Here is a 16,163-nt window from a genome sequence, read left to right on the forward strand (position 1 = left end):
CAAACTTATTTTTTTAACTACAGTATCGTTGTCATTGCTCTAATGTTTTAAGAACCTCACCTTCCATACGGTGGAGGGTTCCCTCATTGACAAAAATCAACACTGAAGTTAAACTGAGGCACCTCTTTGAAGGTGTGAAGTGGCTTTATATTACATAACCCACAGACAACAATTGATTGGTTATTTATTATATAAAAAACGTGATTTATAAATGTATCAATTTCAATCCTTAATGACAAGTAGTGAAAATACAGAGGCTTTTCTGACATAGTGAGCTGCATCAAAGAGAAGCATAATTTTTTTCTTCACATTTTCAATACAATAAAAACATTTTACAATAAAAAATTCAGACACGGCAACCATAGAAACAAAAGAAACACACATGTGTCGAGTGCACATTGAAAAGACCTAATGAAAAGGATATGACTGCCACAATTCCTTTTTCAAATATAAAGTACATTTCTCCTTTTAAACCTAAGGAAGACAGTATGTGTGTGATACAATAAAAAAATCCATGATAGAACTGCTATCATTTTATTCAGAAAACCGTTGAATTCACTGGTAGAAAATTGAAGTATTTTTGAAGTGATTAAAAAAGTGATTCAATTATGAGTACAAATGTTGATGCAGCCAAAAATCCAAGTTTAAATGTTTTGTAGCTTAAAACTACAGTAGCTTCTTGAGAGGCGTGAAATGATTTTATCATTCGTGCATCACATTTTTACTTCTCAAATCCAATCCAAGAAAATGTAACTTTCATCCCATCCTTCTGGAATATAAACTGACATAATACAGCTTAGACAGATGAATAAAGCCAGAAACATACTCTACGCAGTCGCAAATACAACAGCAATGCACAGAAAGACATATTTCAGAACACAATGATGTGTGAAAACAAGTAATTGCATTCATGTTTTGTGTAGAGAACACTGTATGAAGTGGTAATCTGCATTTGTTACCCATCTAACCCATAAAAAGAGTTTTGATGGTGTAACTTATTGTATTCAGGCTGATTTAGTGATGTTAAATAATAATAATAAGATTTGAATAAAACTAGTTAGTTTAGCTGTTACATCATGAAGCACATTTTTTAGGTTAACATTTTTTCCCTCTGTGTATTTTGCAGGCCTAATTGTGGAAGTGTGATCTGTATAAGACATTCCTTCATAAAGTACTGTTGTAAAAAATACCAAAATAAATAATTACAATATAAGCTCCTTACATTTTTGAAGTGGCTCGTAAAATAAAGAAAAGTAACAGCATTTGGGTATTTGAGTCCAAATGTTATCCGAACAGAAGGAATGTGTGTTAGTTCAACATGTTAATATCACAGTCATATCTCTTCATGCTGTGGCTAAAAACACAAGATGATATATTTGGAATACATAGTAAATAATTATTTAGTCTACAAATCACTTGCATTTGTGCCATTCAGTTTTGGTCTATGTTCAACCCATTTACTGACAGCCGTATAGTGCTGGAGAATATTTACATTACATAAGGTCTGTTGGTTGTTCTTGTTTGATCCAAATCACAACCATGAAACACAACGAGGGCACTCAAAAGTAAAGATGTGATGCAAATGCTATTAATTAAGGCCTGAGTCATGGAATATAGCTTGATATACATAAGCAGAAGTTTCAAAGCTATTGTATTGTGTCAATGTCGTTCATTTTTTGGGTGAAGTCTCCTTTTAAGCTGGCATGGGATGATTGCATTATTGAATATTCTGGGTTCAGTACAAGTTAAGCTCAATCGACAGCATTTGTGACATTATGTTGATTATCACAAAAATAATATTTTGACTCGTCAGAAAAGAAGAAGCAAAAATCGTGGTGTAAGGGGGTTAAGGATGGGCAAGTAGGAGGTGAGAACCGGCTTGTCAATATAAATGATAATTTAATGGAAACTTAAACCAAAAGCACCAACATAAACACACACATGACGGACATGCCCGTAATTCTCTCTCTCTCGAACCGTCGTCACCGTCGTCACCTTTATCCCTCGCGCGCCCCATCAGGCCGATTGGGGACCGGGCGTGCGACATTCTAGCCCGGCCCCGCCCCCCTCCACTCCACACGTGGATACAGTGAGGCACTTACAATGGAAGTGAATGGGGCTAATATTTGGAGGGTTTAAATGCAGAAACGTGAAGATTATAATTTAATAAAAGCACTTTCATTAATTCGTCTGTTAAAACTCATGTGTTATTTGAGCTGTTAAGTTTTTAAAATCATTGTTTTTATGATCAATTTTGGGTTTTAGGGATTGTTGACATTACATCGTCATGGCAGTGAAGTTGTAAATTTGGTAAGTGTAAGTGCCTCACTGTAACCCAGAAGCCTTTCCTCTCCTTTTCTCCCCAATTTGGCATGACAAATTCCCAATGTGTTCTAAGTCCAACCTGACTCTACCCACCCTAGCAACCGGTCCAATTGGTTGCTTAGGAAGCCTGACTGGAGTCACTCAGCATGGATAGTTGCTTATTTTTTTTAAAGAAAAGGAGGGACAAGTCAAATTGGATTTTTGTGGTAATCAATATTACAATACAAATGCGGTCAATTGAGCTCAACTTGTTTTGAACCCAGAATATTCCTTAAACATAAACGCTGCTTTACACGCACAGTATGTCTGCTTTAAATGGCATACATCTTGAAATTCAGTGTCTGGCCTTTCTATGAGTTTACATAGAAGTAGAAAAAAGGAAAAGCAATGAGGAAACTATGGTTCTGACTCCTGTAATATCCTCCCTCTATCTCAGTAGAGACTGTGTGCTCGGTCATTCATGTGTGCAGGTGAGCTTTTAGCACCCAGACTAAAGCCACGAGTGGCAAAATAGCAAAATGTGAGCTTAAAAAGGGGCAGTAATCCTCTTTCTCTAGTTTTCACTTTTTTAACTTTCTTTCCCTTCTCTTAAACAACACATCCCTCACAGCTTTGACACAAAAATTCCCATTTTATTGCCCCTTAAAAGTATAGTTCACACTCACCTTTATGTTGTTTCAAACTTGTATGACTTGGTTCCGTGGAACACAAAGGTGATGTAAACAATGACAAAATGTTCCTTTTTTCCTTTAAGAAGTGAAAAGCCTTTCAATATCTCTCAAACACACTGTCTTGTGTTCATTAACAGGTTCACATTCAGTCAGCCCATACACTTGCTCACACATGCAGCAGTATGCGATCACAGTTAACAGTTGTGGTGTGTCTGAACGAAGGTGTTTGGTGCTGTTTGGTGATCGGTAGGTTGCCTGGATGCTCGAGAGGCAGGTTTAGGTGAAGTGCTGTTTGTGCAAGCAGTCCGGAAAGTGGAAGTGAGATCAGAGTGATTGAAGAGGACGAGTATCTCTGTGAAGGTTAGAGATGCACACTGGTCCTCCTCACACCTCCTTGTGTGTTTGTTTACTTGGAGCGCTTCTTTGACTTCTTTATTCTGAAAACAAAAAGAGACAGAGTTTTGAAAAAAATTTCCAGGGAAGATATTTCAAGTGCAGTCAGCGGAGGATGTGATAATGATCAACCAGCCAATTTCTCCAGTGTTTTAGTGGTGTAACTCGTTTTGGCTTTACAGCACAATAGGAGGGTGATTACAGCTCTGCAATACCTTTCTGTTCTGCCTCTTCATTATTAATCTACAATTAGTGTAATTAAAGACCAGGGGTTAAACGCTAAGGGCTCTGTGATGGAGTGTAATTACCTACTTAGGTAAAGGTGTAATTTATGTAACCTTAAATAACTCAATAACATTCCACGTGCCATTTACTACAACTTAATTACAACAACAACAACTAAATTGCAGCTAAGATTTGTTTTAATGCTACTGAATTGCTCAAAGTAAATTGCAAAAATACAGTTTCATTATTATACCTAAAAGTTTTCAAATATGTTTTACATTCATTCAGTTGTAATAATCCAAGATGATCCCATTATTATTTGTAGGTATTCTTATGTCAAGTATAGTTAAAACACAATCTTTTTTAGATGCTTTGATTTATGTACAATATCCATACAATACATTAATGTAATAGCAACACATGGACAGTTATACAGCAACATACCGCCTCTAAAACATAAATTCTTTTACATTTATAGGTGTTACTTAAACTTCGGGCATTTTCATTTCAGGTTGAATATTCCGGGTTCAAAAGAAGTTAAGATCAATACATAGTATTTGTGGCATAATATTGATTACCATAAATTATTTTGGCTCGTCCCTTATTTAAAATAAATAAATAAATAAAAATCTGGGTTACAGTGACACTTACAGTGGAAGTGAATGTGGCCAATCTTTTTCAAAAGTATAGCCACAAGACATAAAGGTTATCTGTATTAACATGCTTTTAGTGTGATTAACTCACTTACTAACTTTTTTGTGTAACGTTATAGCCAATTTGACATGAAATGAGTTGAGGACCCAGGAATGCAGAAAAAAACACTGTTTATTGAAAGCACAGTAGAAAACTTTATACAGTGAAGAGTTCCGGCTCAGGTTGCAGGTGACTGGAGACAATTGGCAGAGGTGAGAATGAAGACAGTTAGTTATGACCAACTTATGACACCCGGGTGGATAATAGATGACAGCGATAACAGGGTAAGTAGTCCAACAAGACAGTCCTCAGAGTCAATGTTCACGTGTCAGAAGGAAAACACACGAGGAAAACAACCTCATGCAGACACACAGGATAATACAGGCAGACCAACCGGATCATGACAGTAAACGCCCCCTGGCATCCCCTGAAGTTCCACCACGATGCCAATGAGGGCGGGATCGATGAGGGCGGGATCCACAATGGTCGTGAGCCAGAACCCAACTTCTCTCCTCTGGACCATAGCCCCTCCCAGACTTCCAAATATTGAAAATCCCTGCCCCTGTTTGAGGAATAGGAGTATCAGGATGAAGAGGGAAGAGAACAACGGATGGAAAAATCTGATGGATTATTTGCAACGGGGTGGGGATTGGGTCGATAAATCGATGGCTCCCAGGAGACCACACTGCGCAGGACCCTCTCTAAATCTTGATTTGCTTGCTCGGTTTGCCTGTTGATTTGGGGATGAAACTTAGAGTCACAACCATTTGCCGAGAGAATTCTGTCCAAAATGTAGAGACAAACTGGGATCCCTTCTCAGAAACCATGTCCATCGGGAGGCCAAAAATTCCAATGTTCAGCCTCTCCGAATCCGAATGGATTTCGCCAAAGTTAAAGCTGATGTCGACTGGCCAACTCCAGATTCTTGGAAGGCGGTCCAGCGGTTTCTAGCGTTTGCCAATTTCTACCAGTGCTTCATTTGGAACTTCAGTCAAATCACTGCACCTCTGACGAGTTTAACCTCCACCAAGGGTTCCTCCCATTTAGAGTAATCTGCCAGACAGAGCGGACCCCAAACCTCACTTCCGTACAGAGCAAAAGGCATAATAATACTATCAAAGGTTTTACACCAAATTGTTATAGGAATGTCTATTTGGGCAAATTTGCCCTTAGTAGCATAGAATGCTCTTCTAGCTTTCTCTTATAGTGAATTCACAGACCAAAACTCCCAAAAACAAATTTTTAGAGCAAGGTAGTCATAGTGTTCCAGTAGCACTGCAAAAGTTGAACAAAGTTGGACTCAAACTGCAGCCCTGTCTCACTCCATGCCCTTGAGTGAAGAATTCTGTTCTTTTATTGTCAATTTGAACTCTGCACCTGTTGTCCGAATACATAGATTTGATTGTGTCGTACATTTTATCCCCAATGCCGAACTGTAGAATTTTATAATATAGACGATCGGGCCAAATTTAATCAAATACTTTATTTAAATCAACAAAACATGCATACATTTTGCATTCGCTTTTGGATGAACATGCTGGTTGACTATCGTTTGTAGTGTGTGAATGTGGTATTGGGGTCGATTTTTTTCTCCACTCTTTTATAATGGGTGTATTAAACTCATACTCCAGGTATCAGGAAAGTAGCCAGTTAGCAGAACCAGATTGAGCATTTTTACAAGGCCTCCTGCATTACTGCAGGGCTGTGCTTCAGCATTTCTGTTCTAATGTTGCCTAAACCACATGCCTTTCTGGCTTTTAGTCTCTTAAATGTCCTGGCTATTTTGTTTATTTAGACTGTTCCATTTTTCTCAGAACTGGTTATCATTAATTGTCTTCAATTTCATTAAGAGTATGGTTTAGATATTATTGTTTTTTATGGTGTATTATATTCTAATAATCCCTGAGTGCTTCACAATAATTGTGTCTGGTTTCTGCTTTGTTTGGCTCTCTGTGCTTTTGGTTGGAGAGCTGTCTCAGTAGTTTTCTTTTAATTTCACATTCTTTATCAAACCAAATTTCAACACAGTAATTTGCCAGTTGTCTGATAAGGAAGAGTGTGGTCTGACAGTGAATGCACATACTGTATGTAGGATGGGTCCATGTCTGTAATGGCATAGTCGACTACACTAGTACCAAGAGCTGAGCAGTGTGTGAATCGACCTAAAGAGTCCCCTCAGATCCTGCCATTAAGCATATATAGACCCAGGTCTCGACAGAGACATACTAACCCTCTCTCTCTCTCTCTCTCTCTCTCTCTCTCTCTCTCGCTCTCTTTTTCTCTCCAAAAGGTAGTACTTGTTAACTTACTAACTAAATGTTAACTAAAGTGTCAGTGAAGAGCGTACTTTAGATTTTTGTGGAAAGCCATACTACCACAAAAGTTGCGGCAACTTTTAAACAGTCTTTAGAAAATGACCAGAGGATTCGTAAACATTTGTTATTCTCTTAAGTTGTACATACTGTGTCTAGAAATGTTTACCTTTTAGAAGCTGTCCCTGTGTTGATATTGTATGTATCAATGCTCAACCAAATGTAAAAAATGTGCTGTATGTGTACACTGTACGTATTAATTCTCACATATACTAATAAGATCCTGTACAATTGACACTTCTTTATATGTTTTTGCCGTTTTTAAGCCTATGGATACATTGCGTATTTTATCCCATCATTCCCAGAAAAAAAAGAAGGAAAAAAAAAACTGCTGCTGCATTATAGTGTAGAAAGAGTTTCTTCTTACTTGTTAATGGCATTCTTTAGATACTGCTGAAGCCATTTGGTCTTGGGGTTGATGCAGACCTCTCTGTTGTTCTTCAGCTTGGCACTGGTAATGGGAGAGAGAGAAGAAAGCATTTGCTTCAGATGAGAGAGAAAAAGAGGGCGACCTCTCTCCCTCTGCGGCTCTATGGTGTGTTTTATCAGATCATATCAGCTGTCCTTCATGGAGTACATTTCAGCCCCTTCCATTCTACTGTACTGGCAAGAGTCACTGCACATTAACAGCACTGAATTAGAGGGGGTTAGTCAGGACAATGTTATGTTGTCTGGAACGTTCTGAAGTTTAGAAGATTTGAGTACTTTGACATTCGAGTAATGTGCAATCTTTCTAAATTACGTTTAAGATGAGGTAATGGTAATAATTTCTAATAAGAACTTCTTGATTTCCTATAAAAGCTGAATATACTAGAACCACAATTATAAAACCATCAGAAACACTGTCTTAACCATACTGTCTGTATGCACTGTAAGCAAAAGTCTGTATGATGCGACACATTCACATCAAATTGGAACATGATTGATGGTAAATATACAAAACTGTGGAGTGGGATTTTGGACCAATGAGATTTCCCTGTGGCTAGCCAACACAACACAAAGATCTAGAATCAAAGTGACCAAAAAAAATCCAATAGAATCACTGCCCCCCAGTGGCCAAAGCTGGAAATGTTGATGAGCGAACATATGGGTGTGTATGAGCTCCTGTTTCCGTGTGAAATGTCCACAGAGTGGCGCCAATTGTTGTAAAAGATGCAATACAGTCAAAACGAATGCATATTTGATCAACTCTACACCCTGACCCAAACCCTAAACTTAACCGTCAGTGGAGTAAAAGTGTAATTTTAGAGCGAAAATGCAACCCCAGAATAGCGTTCCCCATTTTTTATGAGAATGCTTTAACTTCAAGTTTCCTCCTGGACCAGAACCCGAGTCTTTGAGGTTCCTTGCGCAGCAATAAAAGTTATATTTAACTTTTATAGCTATCAATAGCTTTTATCATTTGTTGCTTCATCACGCCACACCTGGTAAGGACATGTTGTAATATAAAAGGTTTACATTGGAACATAATTGATGGCAGCCATATCACCCTGCAGCTTGTGCCTGGTTGCCCACTAGCCTGGCCAGTACCTGGATGGGAGACCTCCTGGGGAAAACCAAGGTTGCTGCTGGAAGTGGTATTAGGGAGGCCAGCAGGGGATGCTCACCCTAAAGTCTGTGTGGGTCCTAATGCCCCAGTATAGTGATGGGGACACTATACTGTAAAAAGGCACTGTCCTTTGGATGAGATGTTAAACTGAAGTCCTGACTCTCTGTGGTCATTAAAAATCCCAGGACACTTCTTGTAAGGACTAGCCAAATTCCCCCCATTGGCCCCTATCTATCATGGCCTTGTATTAATCTCCATCCCTGAATTGGCTACATCACTATATTCTCTTCTCGCCACCAATAGCTGGTGTGTGGTGTGTGGTGGGTGTTCTGCCGTTGCATCATCCCTATGCTATGTAAAGCACTATAGAAATGTAAGGAATTATTAATATAAAATTAAAAAATGCTTATTCCAAATATCATAGCATATAAACCATATCCATGGCTTCTTTTAAGTTATCAACCAAACACATCTGTCCCCTGAACAAATACAGAACTATTTATCAGGAGACTAAGCTTTTTCAGGATACTAAGCTAAGCCTTTTAAATTAATTACAAATGGAAAGTGAAGGGACTGAAATCCTCTCAAGCAGAAAACTTTTTGTTTGATATCTGACCATATTTGCCTTTCCAAAGAGGAGGAAAATCCCCTCAAACCTTTATTCACCAACACATGGAGAAAACCATGCAAATGACACCCAGACTTCACACCTCAGTGCCAAAAGATTGTGTTTGAGAGTTTGCAGCCCACGTTGCCTTTCAAATGGCTCCTATTCGTATTACACCTCTCTCACACATGCACACACACATACACATACTGCCTGGACAAATGGAGCCTGCCACCCCAAATAAAAGATCTGCTTAACCCCAAATCTACACACGAATCCTGACAATCAACTTCCAAATCAGTAAACGAAATGAAACCGTAATGCTATCCATGTTTGTTTTCCAGGGGGATGTCCTCCATTGAGTTTATTTTGAGAGTTAATCTATTTAAAGGGTTTGTTTTAGTTGTTTGTTTGTTTGTGCTTTAGGCTCTGAGTTAATCTAGCTTGTCTAAATGATTTTTTTAGCTAGCTAGTTGGTGGTCTGGAACAGAGCCAGCAGGTAGTAATTACCTCACAGCTAGCTATTGCTAACAACAAAATGAGTGATGTGTGTGTTGGGGGAGGTAGGTGCCTGTCTTTCATCTACTCCAATGAATCCGAATGGATTCCTAAATAAGATGTGTTGAAGGAGACAGATTAAAGGTGATTTCCTCCAGCCAAAGTTTGTTCTCGAAATGACCCTTTGCTACATGCTAACCTCTGTAACCCCTGTAACCTTGATCCCCCTCCAGCACTTTGGTTTTTTGCTGTCCGACTGGGTACAAATGGTTTGGTTTAACACATTCCAGACGAGCAAAGTAATACCAAATTCTGGTAAAAAGAAAAGACCAAGTCACCCGGATCATAAAGGTAATCATTTTGACCCATAGCAATTATCATGTCATGAAAATTAAAATGCTTTGTGTGAACCAAATCACTCAACTTTTCTCTCAATTTCTTTCATTGTATGTTTGACTTATGCTGTTCCTAAAGAACAGAGTACATCACTACTTTACAACAGCAATCAAACCATCCATCCATCCATCCATCCATCCATCCATCCATCCAGTTTAAAAAAAAAAAAAGCCATTAAGGGTTAGGGAGATGTGTATACAACAGAAGAAAAAAATAATCAGTGTTTTGAATGAGCGTTCTTGCAATTTTAACTATGTTAGACTTCAGAAGTTTAACTCCTAACCCTTACCATAAAGACTTGATGCATGTATTGCATCATTTGAGATTCTGTTTGTTGATGATTTGGTGTCTATGGAAATAGACCTTATTTGCAGTAGCACCATCTTTGATTTTTAATGGTAAAATAAACCATTAAACCATTGACAAAAAAAGTCACATGGGGTAACCTCCTTGTGGTCGCTAAATTGTGGTTCCACTACACATGTGGTTGTGCATGGATGCCGCGGAGAATAGCGTGAAGCCTCCACACGTGCTATGTCTCCGCGGTAACACGCTCAATAAGCCACGCAATAAGATGCACGGATTGACGGTCTCAGATAAGAGGCAAATAAGATTCGTCATCCGCCACCCGGATTGAGTCACTACGCCACCACAAGGACTTACACTCACCTAAAGGATTATTAGGAACACCATACTAATACTGTGTTTGATCCCCTTTCGCCTTCAGAACTGCCTTAATTCTACGTGGCATTGATTCAACAAGGTGCTGAAAGCATTCTTTAGAAATGTTGGCCCATATTGATAGGATAGCATCTTGCAGTTGATGGAGATTTGTGGGATGCACATCCAGGGCACGAAGCTCCCATTCCACCACATCCCAAAGATGCTCTATTGGGTTGAGATCTGGTGACTGTGGGGGCCATTTTAGTACAGTGAACTCATTGTCATGTTCAAGAAACCAATTTGAAATGATTCGAGCTTTGTGACATGGTGCATTATCCTGCTGGAAGTAGCCATCAGAGGATGGGTACATGGTGGCCATAAAGGGATGGACATGGTCAGAAACAATGCTCAGGTAGGCCGTGGCATTTAAACGATGCCCAATTAGCACTAAGGGGCCTAAAGTGTGCCAAGAAAACATCCCCCACACCATTACACCACCACCAGCAGCCTGCACAGTGGTAACAAGGCATGATGGATCCATGTTCTCATTCTGTTTACGCCAAATTCTGACTCTACCATCTGAATGTCTCTACAGAAATCGAGACTCATCAGACCAGGCAACATTTTTCCAGTCTTCAACTGTCCAATTTTGGTGAGCTCTTGCAAATTGTAGCCTCTTTTTCCTATTTGTAGTGGAGATGAGTGGTACCCGGTGGGGTCTTCTGCTGTTGTAGCCCATCCGCCTCAAGGTTGTGCGTGTTGTGGCTTCACAAATGCTTTGCTGCATACCTCGGTTGTTACGAGTGGTTATTTCAGGCAAAGTTGCTCTTCTATCAGCTTGAATCAGTCGGCCCATTCTCCTCTGACCTCTAGCATCAACAAGGCATTTTCGCCCACAGGACTGCCGCATACTGGATGTTTTTCCCTTTTCACACCATTCTTTGTAAACCTTAGAAATGGTTGTGCGTGAAAATCCCAGTAACTGAGCAGATTGTGAAATACTCAGACCGGCCCGTCTGGCACCAACAACCATGCCATGCTCAAAATTGCTTAAAACACCTTTCTTTCCCATTCTGACATTCAGTTTGGAGTTCAGGAGATTGTCTTGACCAGGACCACACCCCTAAATGCATTGAAGCAACTGCCATGTGATTGGTTGATTAGATAATTGCATTAATGAGAAATTGAACAGGTGTTCCTAATAATCCTTTAGGTGAGTGTAGAGCGTTTTGGAAATTGGCATTCCAAATTGGGGAGAAAAGTGGAGGAAAAAATAAATAAATAAATGAAATAAAAGATGTCGCTGCCGTGAATAAGTTCTATAAAATTCTTAACTGTTGGTATGAGCCAAGTTGTACGGTGTCTTACAATTTCGCCATCTCCTACGAAATATTAGTTGAGTTGTCACTACTATATTTGGACGGCTCTGGAAAATTGACTCACATGACTTGGAATGGGCAGCTGGGTGTGTGGAGGAACTTGATCTCACGGATGCTCCTCTGTGGGACGGTGTTGAGTGTGGACCGACACCAACATCTCTCCACCAGACTAATGGGCTTTGCTGTAATGCAATCAGAACAGAAAACAAGGAGTCAACATAAAGGAAGTATGAAACATGCATTTCATATTAAATAAATAATGGAAATATAGACATGTACTGTATCTTCAAAACAGCATCCAAGTTACATTTACATTTATGCATTTGGCAGATGCTTTTATCCAAAGCGACTTACAGTGCACATATTACAGAGACAATCCCCCCAGAGCAACCTGTAGTTAAGTGCCTTGCTCAATGATGGTGGCTGTGGGGATTGAACCAGCAACCTTCTGATTAACAGTTATGTGCTCTGCACGATGAAAATAAATGTTGACCTAAAAAATTTGCTCAACTTGTAATGTGTAAATTAACATTTATATGTCCGAAATATTATTTACTATGACTGAGTCAACATAAATACATTAGGTTACACCAACAAAACTCATTTTAAGCATTAGAGGTAGGAATAGCTCCTCAAGTTAACAACTGGACAACACAGTATTTTACAATGTATTTTCTATATGTTCTTGCATTGACTTCTAATGATCTTTCCTCTCATCATGATGTTATCATATTTCCTTTCTAGAAATATAGCTTAAATTGTTTTCAATAGTGCTAATATTTAAAAGAGAACAAATTCTCACTATAAAAGTAAATAATAATAATAAGATCATGCACAAATTTGTTTCCTATGTAAAATTATGAATTGAGCCTCAGCACATCACCCAACAGTGCTACTTCTATTGTGATATTTGAACTTACTTTAAATCACAATCAGATTTTTTAAAAGTCAGATTTTACAAAATAGTAAAAATTGTGCCTTGTACTCCATAAAAATGAAAATATGCATTTATTGCTTACTGTAAAGAGCTTTTCCTACCTAATATGGCCCTGGAAATTTAAATTTGTTGGTGTAATAGGGTTAGTTTCAGTGCTATTATGCCATAGCTAAATCATTATAATATAGTGAGGCTGATTCAGTCATATAAAACCATATATTTCACTTATAGAATAAAATCAGTTAATTCGTCAGAAAGCTCATTTTTTAGGTTATTTGACCATTTTTTAAAAAAATAATGCAGTTATAAACACACTATAAAATCACATTTTAGAGCATTTCAGACTAATACAGTCTATAATTCAGATTAATAGTTTAGATTCAAATGCAATCAAACAGCACAGTCCCCCTAAAAACAAACTTTGTTTCGAAAGTGTCTAATCACCTGCGTCCATTAACAAACCCTGATCATTAAAAAGAGATTAGGGTGGCATTCTAGTGGCCCTTGTACATTCACACGGGGACCGTTCTGCCTTTTCACATTTTTCATAAGGAGCTTTTTTTTTTTATAAAAGCTGAGAGTCCTCAATATTCAATACAGCAGAATCCCGTAATCACACCAGGTCACTCCAGACACCTCTTGAATGTAGTCCTGAATATGTGCATTAAATTAATCTTTTGAAGAACATTCCCTGAATGGTTTCACATCTCCCTGGTTTCTCTTGCGTTTTCAGAAATGGACCCGTTTATGAGGGAAGTCAAACTCTGAAATTCCCATAGATATTCTGACACTGTCTGTGGCCTTTGTCATGTTAAACCCTGCTCCATTAAGCCTTGACTAAACACTGCAGCAAGTGAACATCACCAGAACCTTTAGCTTTTTATCCCTTAATTAGACACTATTAAAAGAGAGCTTGCGAACAAGCAAACAGTGCAAGCCAAGCAGCTTTTAAAAAGCAATGAAGGTTTTTCTCACCAAAAATAACAAAGCCAGCAACACATTGCAGACTCACCAAGTTCAACTGGTTAAACAACATTGTTTTCCTTTTGGATCAGAACCTCTGACATGTGAAGACATGCACGTCTAGTATCTAACATGTAGGCCCAGATGCAAATGCATGCAGGGTACTGAAGGGATGCAAGGCGATAATAATGAAACCTTCTGATGATCATTAACTCCTTAATGGTCTTAGAAAACATTCTCTAAGCAGGACAACATATTAGATTAATAATAAAATAGTCCTGAAACACAATATAATAAAACAGTTCTGTAATACATTGAGGACTTAATTAAAATAAGAAGACTGTTAATCTTGCAGTATATACAAGTTTAATTTAAGCAAAAGCATAATTATAAATTGTAAAGTGCCAAAAGCTATTTTAAGGCTAATTTATTATAACTATTTTTATGAGTAGTTAAAGTACTTTTAACCACTTTTAAAACATTTTCATTAAAAAGTTGTGTTTTAAATGTTTTTATTAACTTGTATGTGCTGAAAAGCTACTTTAAAGACTTTTTCAATTAAGTGTGAATTGTAACTATTAATTAATACTTTTTATCCTTATTATTAACATTACACACTGTGGGTGTGTGTTTGTGAATTTTAAATTATTTATGAATTTTTAAAAATTTTAAAAAGTTTAATTAATATATTAGATTAAAAAAGCACATATTTCTTATTCTTTATATATTTGTAATCTTTATTAACATGTATGTATGTGCTATTTTAAAGCTATTATAATTACGTTTAATGTGTATTTAAATGACTGTGTTTACTATTAAACTTTTATTCTATTCAATTTTATTTTATACAGATTGCTCAAATGAATTACTAGGCAGGCAACACCAATTATCTTTATTACACTTTCTTTTAGTTAATTAAATTATGCTACAATACATTTTAAAGTGTTGCATAAAACATCACATGGATGTGAATATAAATTCAATCTGTAAATGTTATCTGTAAATCACTTACCATCAGTCTCGTGGCTCCATATGGTGACCATCACCAGGGCCACCAGCGTCACAACTTTGCTATCCATGCTGAATGTGTGTGTGTGTGTGTGTGTGTGTGGCTTTTGTCCGTCACAGCTAGCTTCCAGAGCTCAGTGTGGCGTCTCAGTGCCCCTCTGAAGTGTTAAGACTGGGGACCATAGTGAAACACTCCCCCATTTCTCAGGAGGAGGGGAGGAAGGAGGGCTGAGAGGAGAGAGTGAGAAGGAGAGCTGAGATTGACCCTCTCCTCCGACATCAACCTTCTCCAGCTCAGCGAAGTTCCTAAAATGCTCTGGCAAAGATTCAATGGTGACAGTCTAAGTCAGACTCTCTCTCTCTCTCTCTGTCTCACTCTCTCAATACTATCGTCCTTCGCATCTTTTTCTCAGAGGAGAAAGTGGAGTCCCTGCTGTTATCTCAGTATTGTTGTTTCTCAATGGTTTGATTTGTTATTGTTTGTTTCATCTCTGTTTTCTGATGGTCGACTTTCACTTAACTGGCGCTGCTCTCTTTCCTGGCTCTTAGTTTACCAGCAGCATGTCAGATTCCCTATATTTGCCTGTATATATTTATGCTTCTGTGCCATGTGTTTGTATAATTTAAAGTCAAGCATGTTGCAGCATGATACCTGTTTTTGACATAAGCAATCATTGCTTTAGACTTCAAATGTGCTTCCAGTGCTTATATCAGATTTTCTTCAGTTTTTCAGGTTTAAAGGAATAATGGTAAATGGTCTGCACTTATATAGCGTTTTTTTAACCTTAGAGGTTAACAAAGTGCTTGTGGTGCGGAGGGGGGCGGGGCCGGGTCGGTCCCCAATCGGCCTGATGAGGCGCGCGAGGGATAAAGGCGGCCGGTGACGATGATTCGAGAGAGAGAGAATTACGGGCATGTCCGTCAGATGTTTATGTTTATGCTTTTGGTTTAAGTTTTCATTAAATATTATTTATGTTGACAAGCCGGTTCTCGCCTCCTCCTTGCCCATCCTTTAACAGTGTTACAGTGCTTTACACTGGTGTATGAATGTGTGAGTGAATGGGTGATTGGGACACAATGGCGGCAGAGCTCCATGCAAGGTGTTAGCCTGCCATTGGGAGCAACTTGGGGTTCAGTGTCTTGCCCAAGGACACTTCGGCATGTGGAGTTGTGTGGGCCGGGAATCGACTAGCCAACCCTGCGATTAGCAGCCGACCCGCTCTACCACCTGAGCCACAGCCGCCCCAATAGTTTCGATTTTCTTTCGTCCATGGAACACAAAAGGAGATGTTCAGCAGAATATCCTGGCAGGTTTCTGCAATAAAAGCACAGTAACCAAGAGCTATCCAGTTTACAAAAGCACAAAACATCCGCCAAAACATATAACAACTATAAAAGTATCATGAACGTATCGTTCAAATATGCCACATCAAGTTGTGTTGGGCCAGATTTTCCATCAATGAAGGCAAAGTTGAGGCAATTCA

General features: G+C 38.6%; 1 protein-coding gene across 1 annotated transcript; it reads right to left on the bottom strand.

Annotated features, from left to right (window-relative positions):
- Positions 1–148: 148 nt before the first annotated feature.
- On the bottom strand, positions 149–14,968 carry LOC127639656 (stromal cell-derived factor 1-like). Its single transcript, XM_052121787.1, has 4 exons — positions 14,684–14,968; positions 11,836–11,953; positions 7,047–7,130; positions 149–3,433 (listed from the first exon to the last, which is right to left on the bottom strand). Exons 1-4 carry the CDS (start codon positions 14,748–14,750, stop codon positions 3,403–3,405), a joined length of 300 nt encoding a protein of 99 aa, XP_051977747.1. The 5' UTR covers positions 14,751–14,968; the 3' UTR covers positions 149–3,402.
- Positions 14,969–16,163: the final 1,195 nt, after the last annotated feature.

The sequence above is a fragment of the Xyrauchen texanus genome, chromosome 48 (assembly GCF_025860055.1).
Source record: "Xyrauchen texanus isolate HMW12.3.18 chromosome 48, RBS_HiC_50CHRs, whole genome shotgun sequence".
Taxonomy (NCBI): Eukaryota; Metazoa; Chordata; class Actinopteri; order Cypriniformes; family Catostomidae; genus Xyrauchen; species Xyrauchen texanus.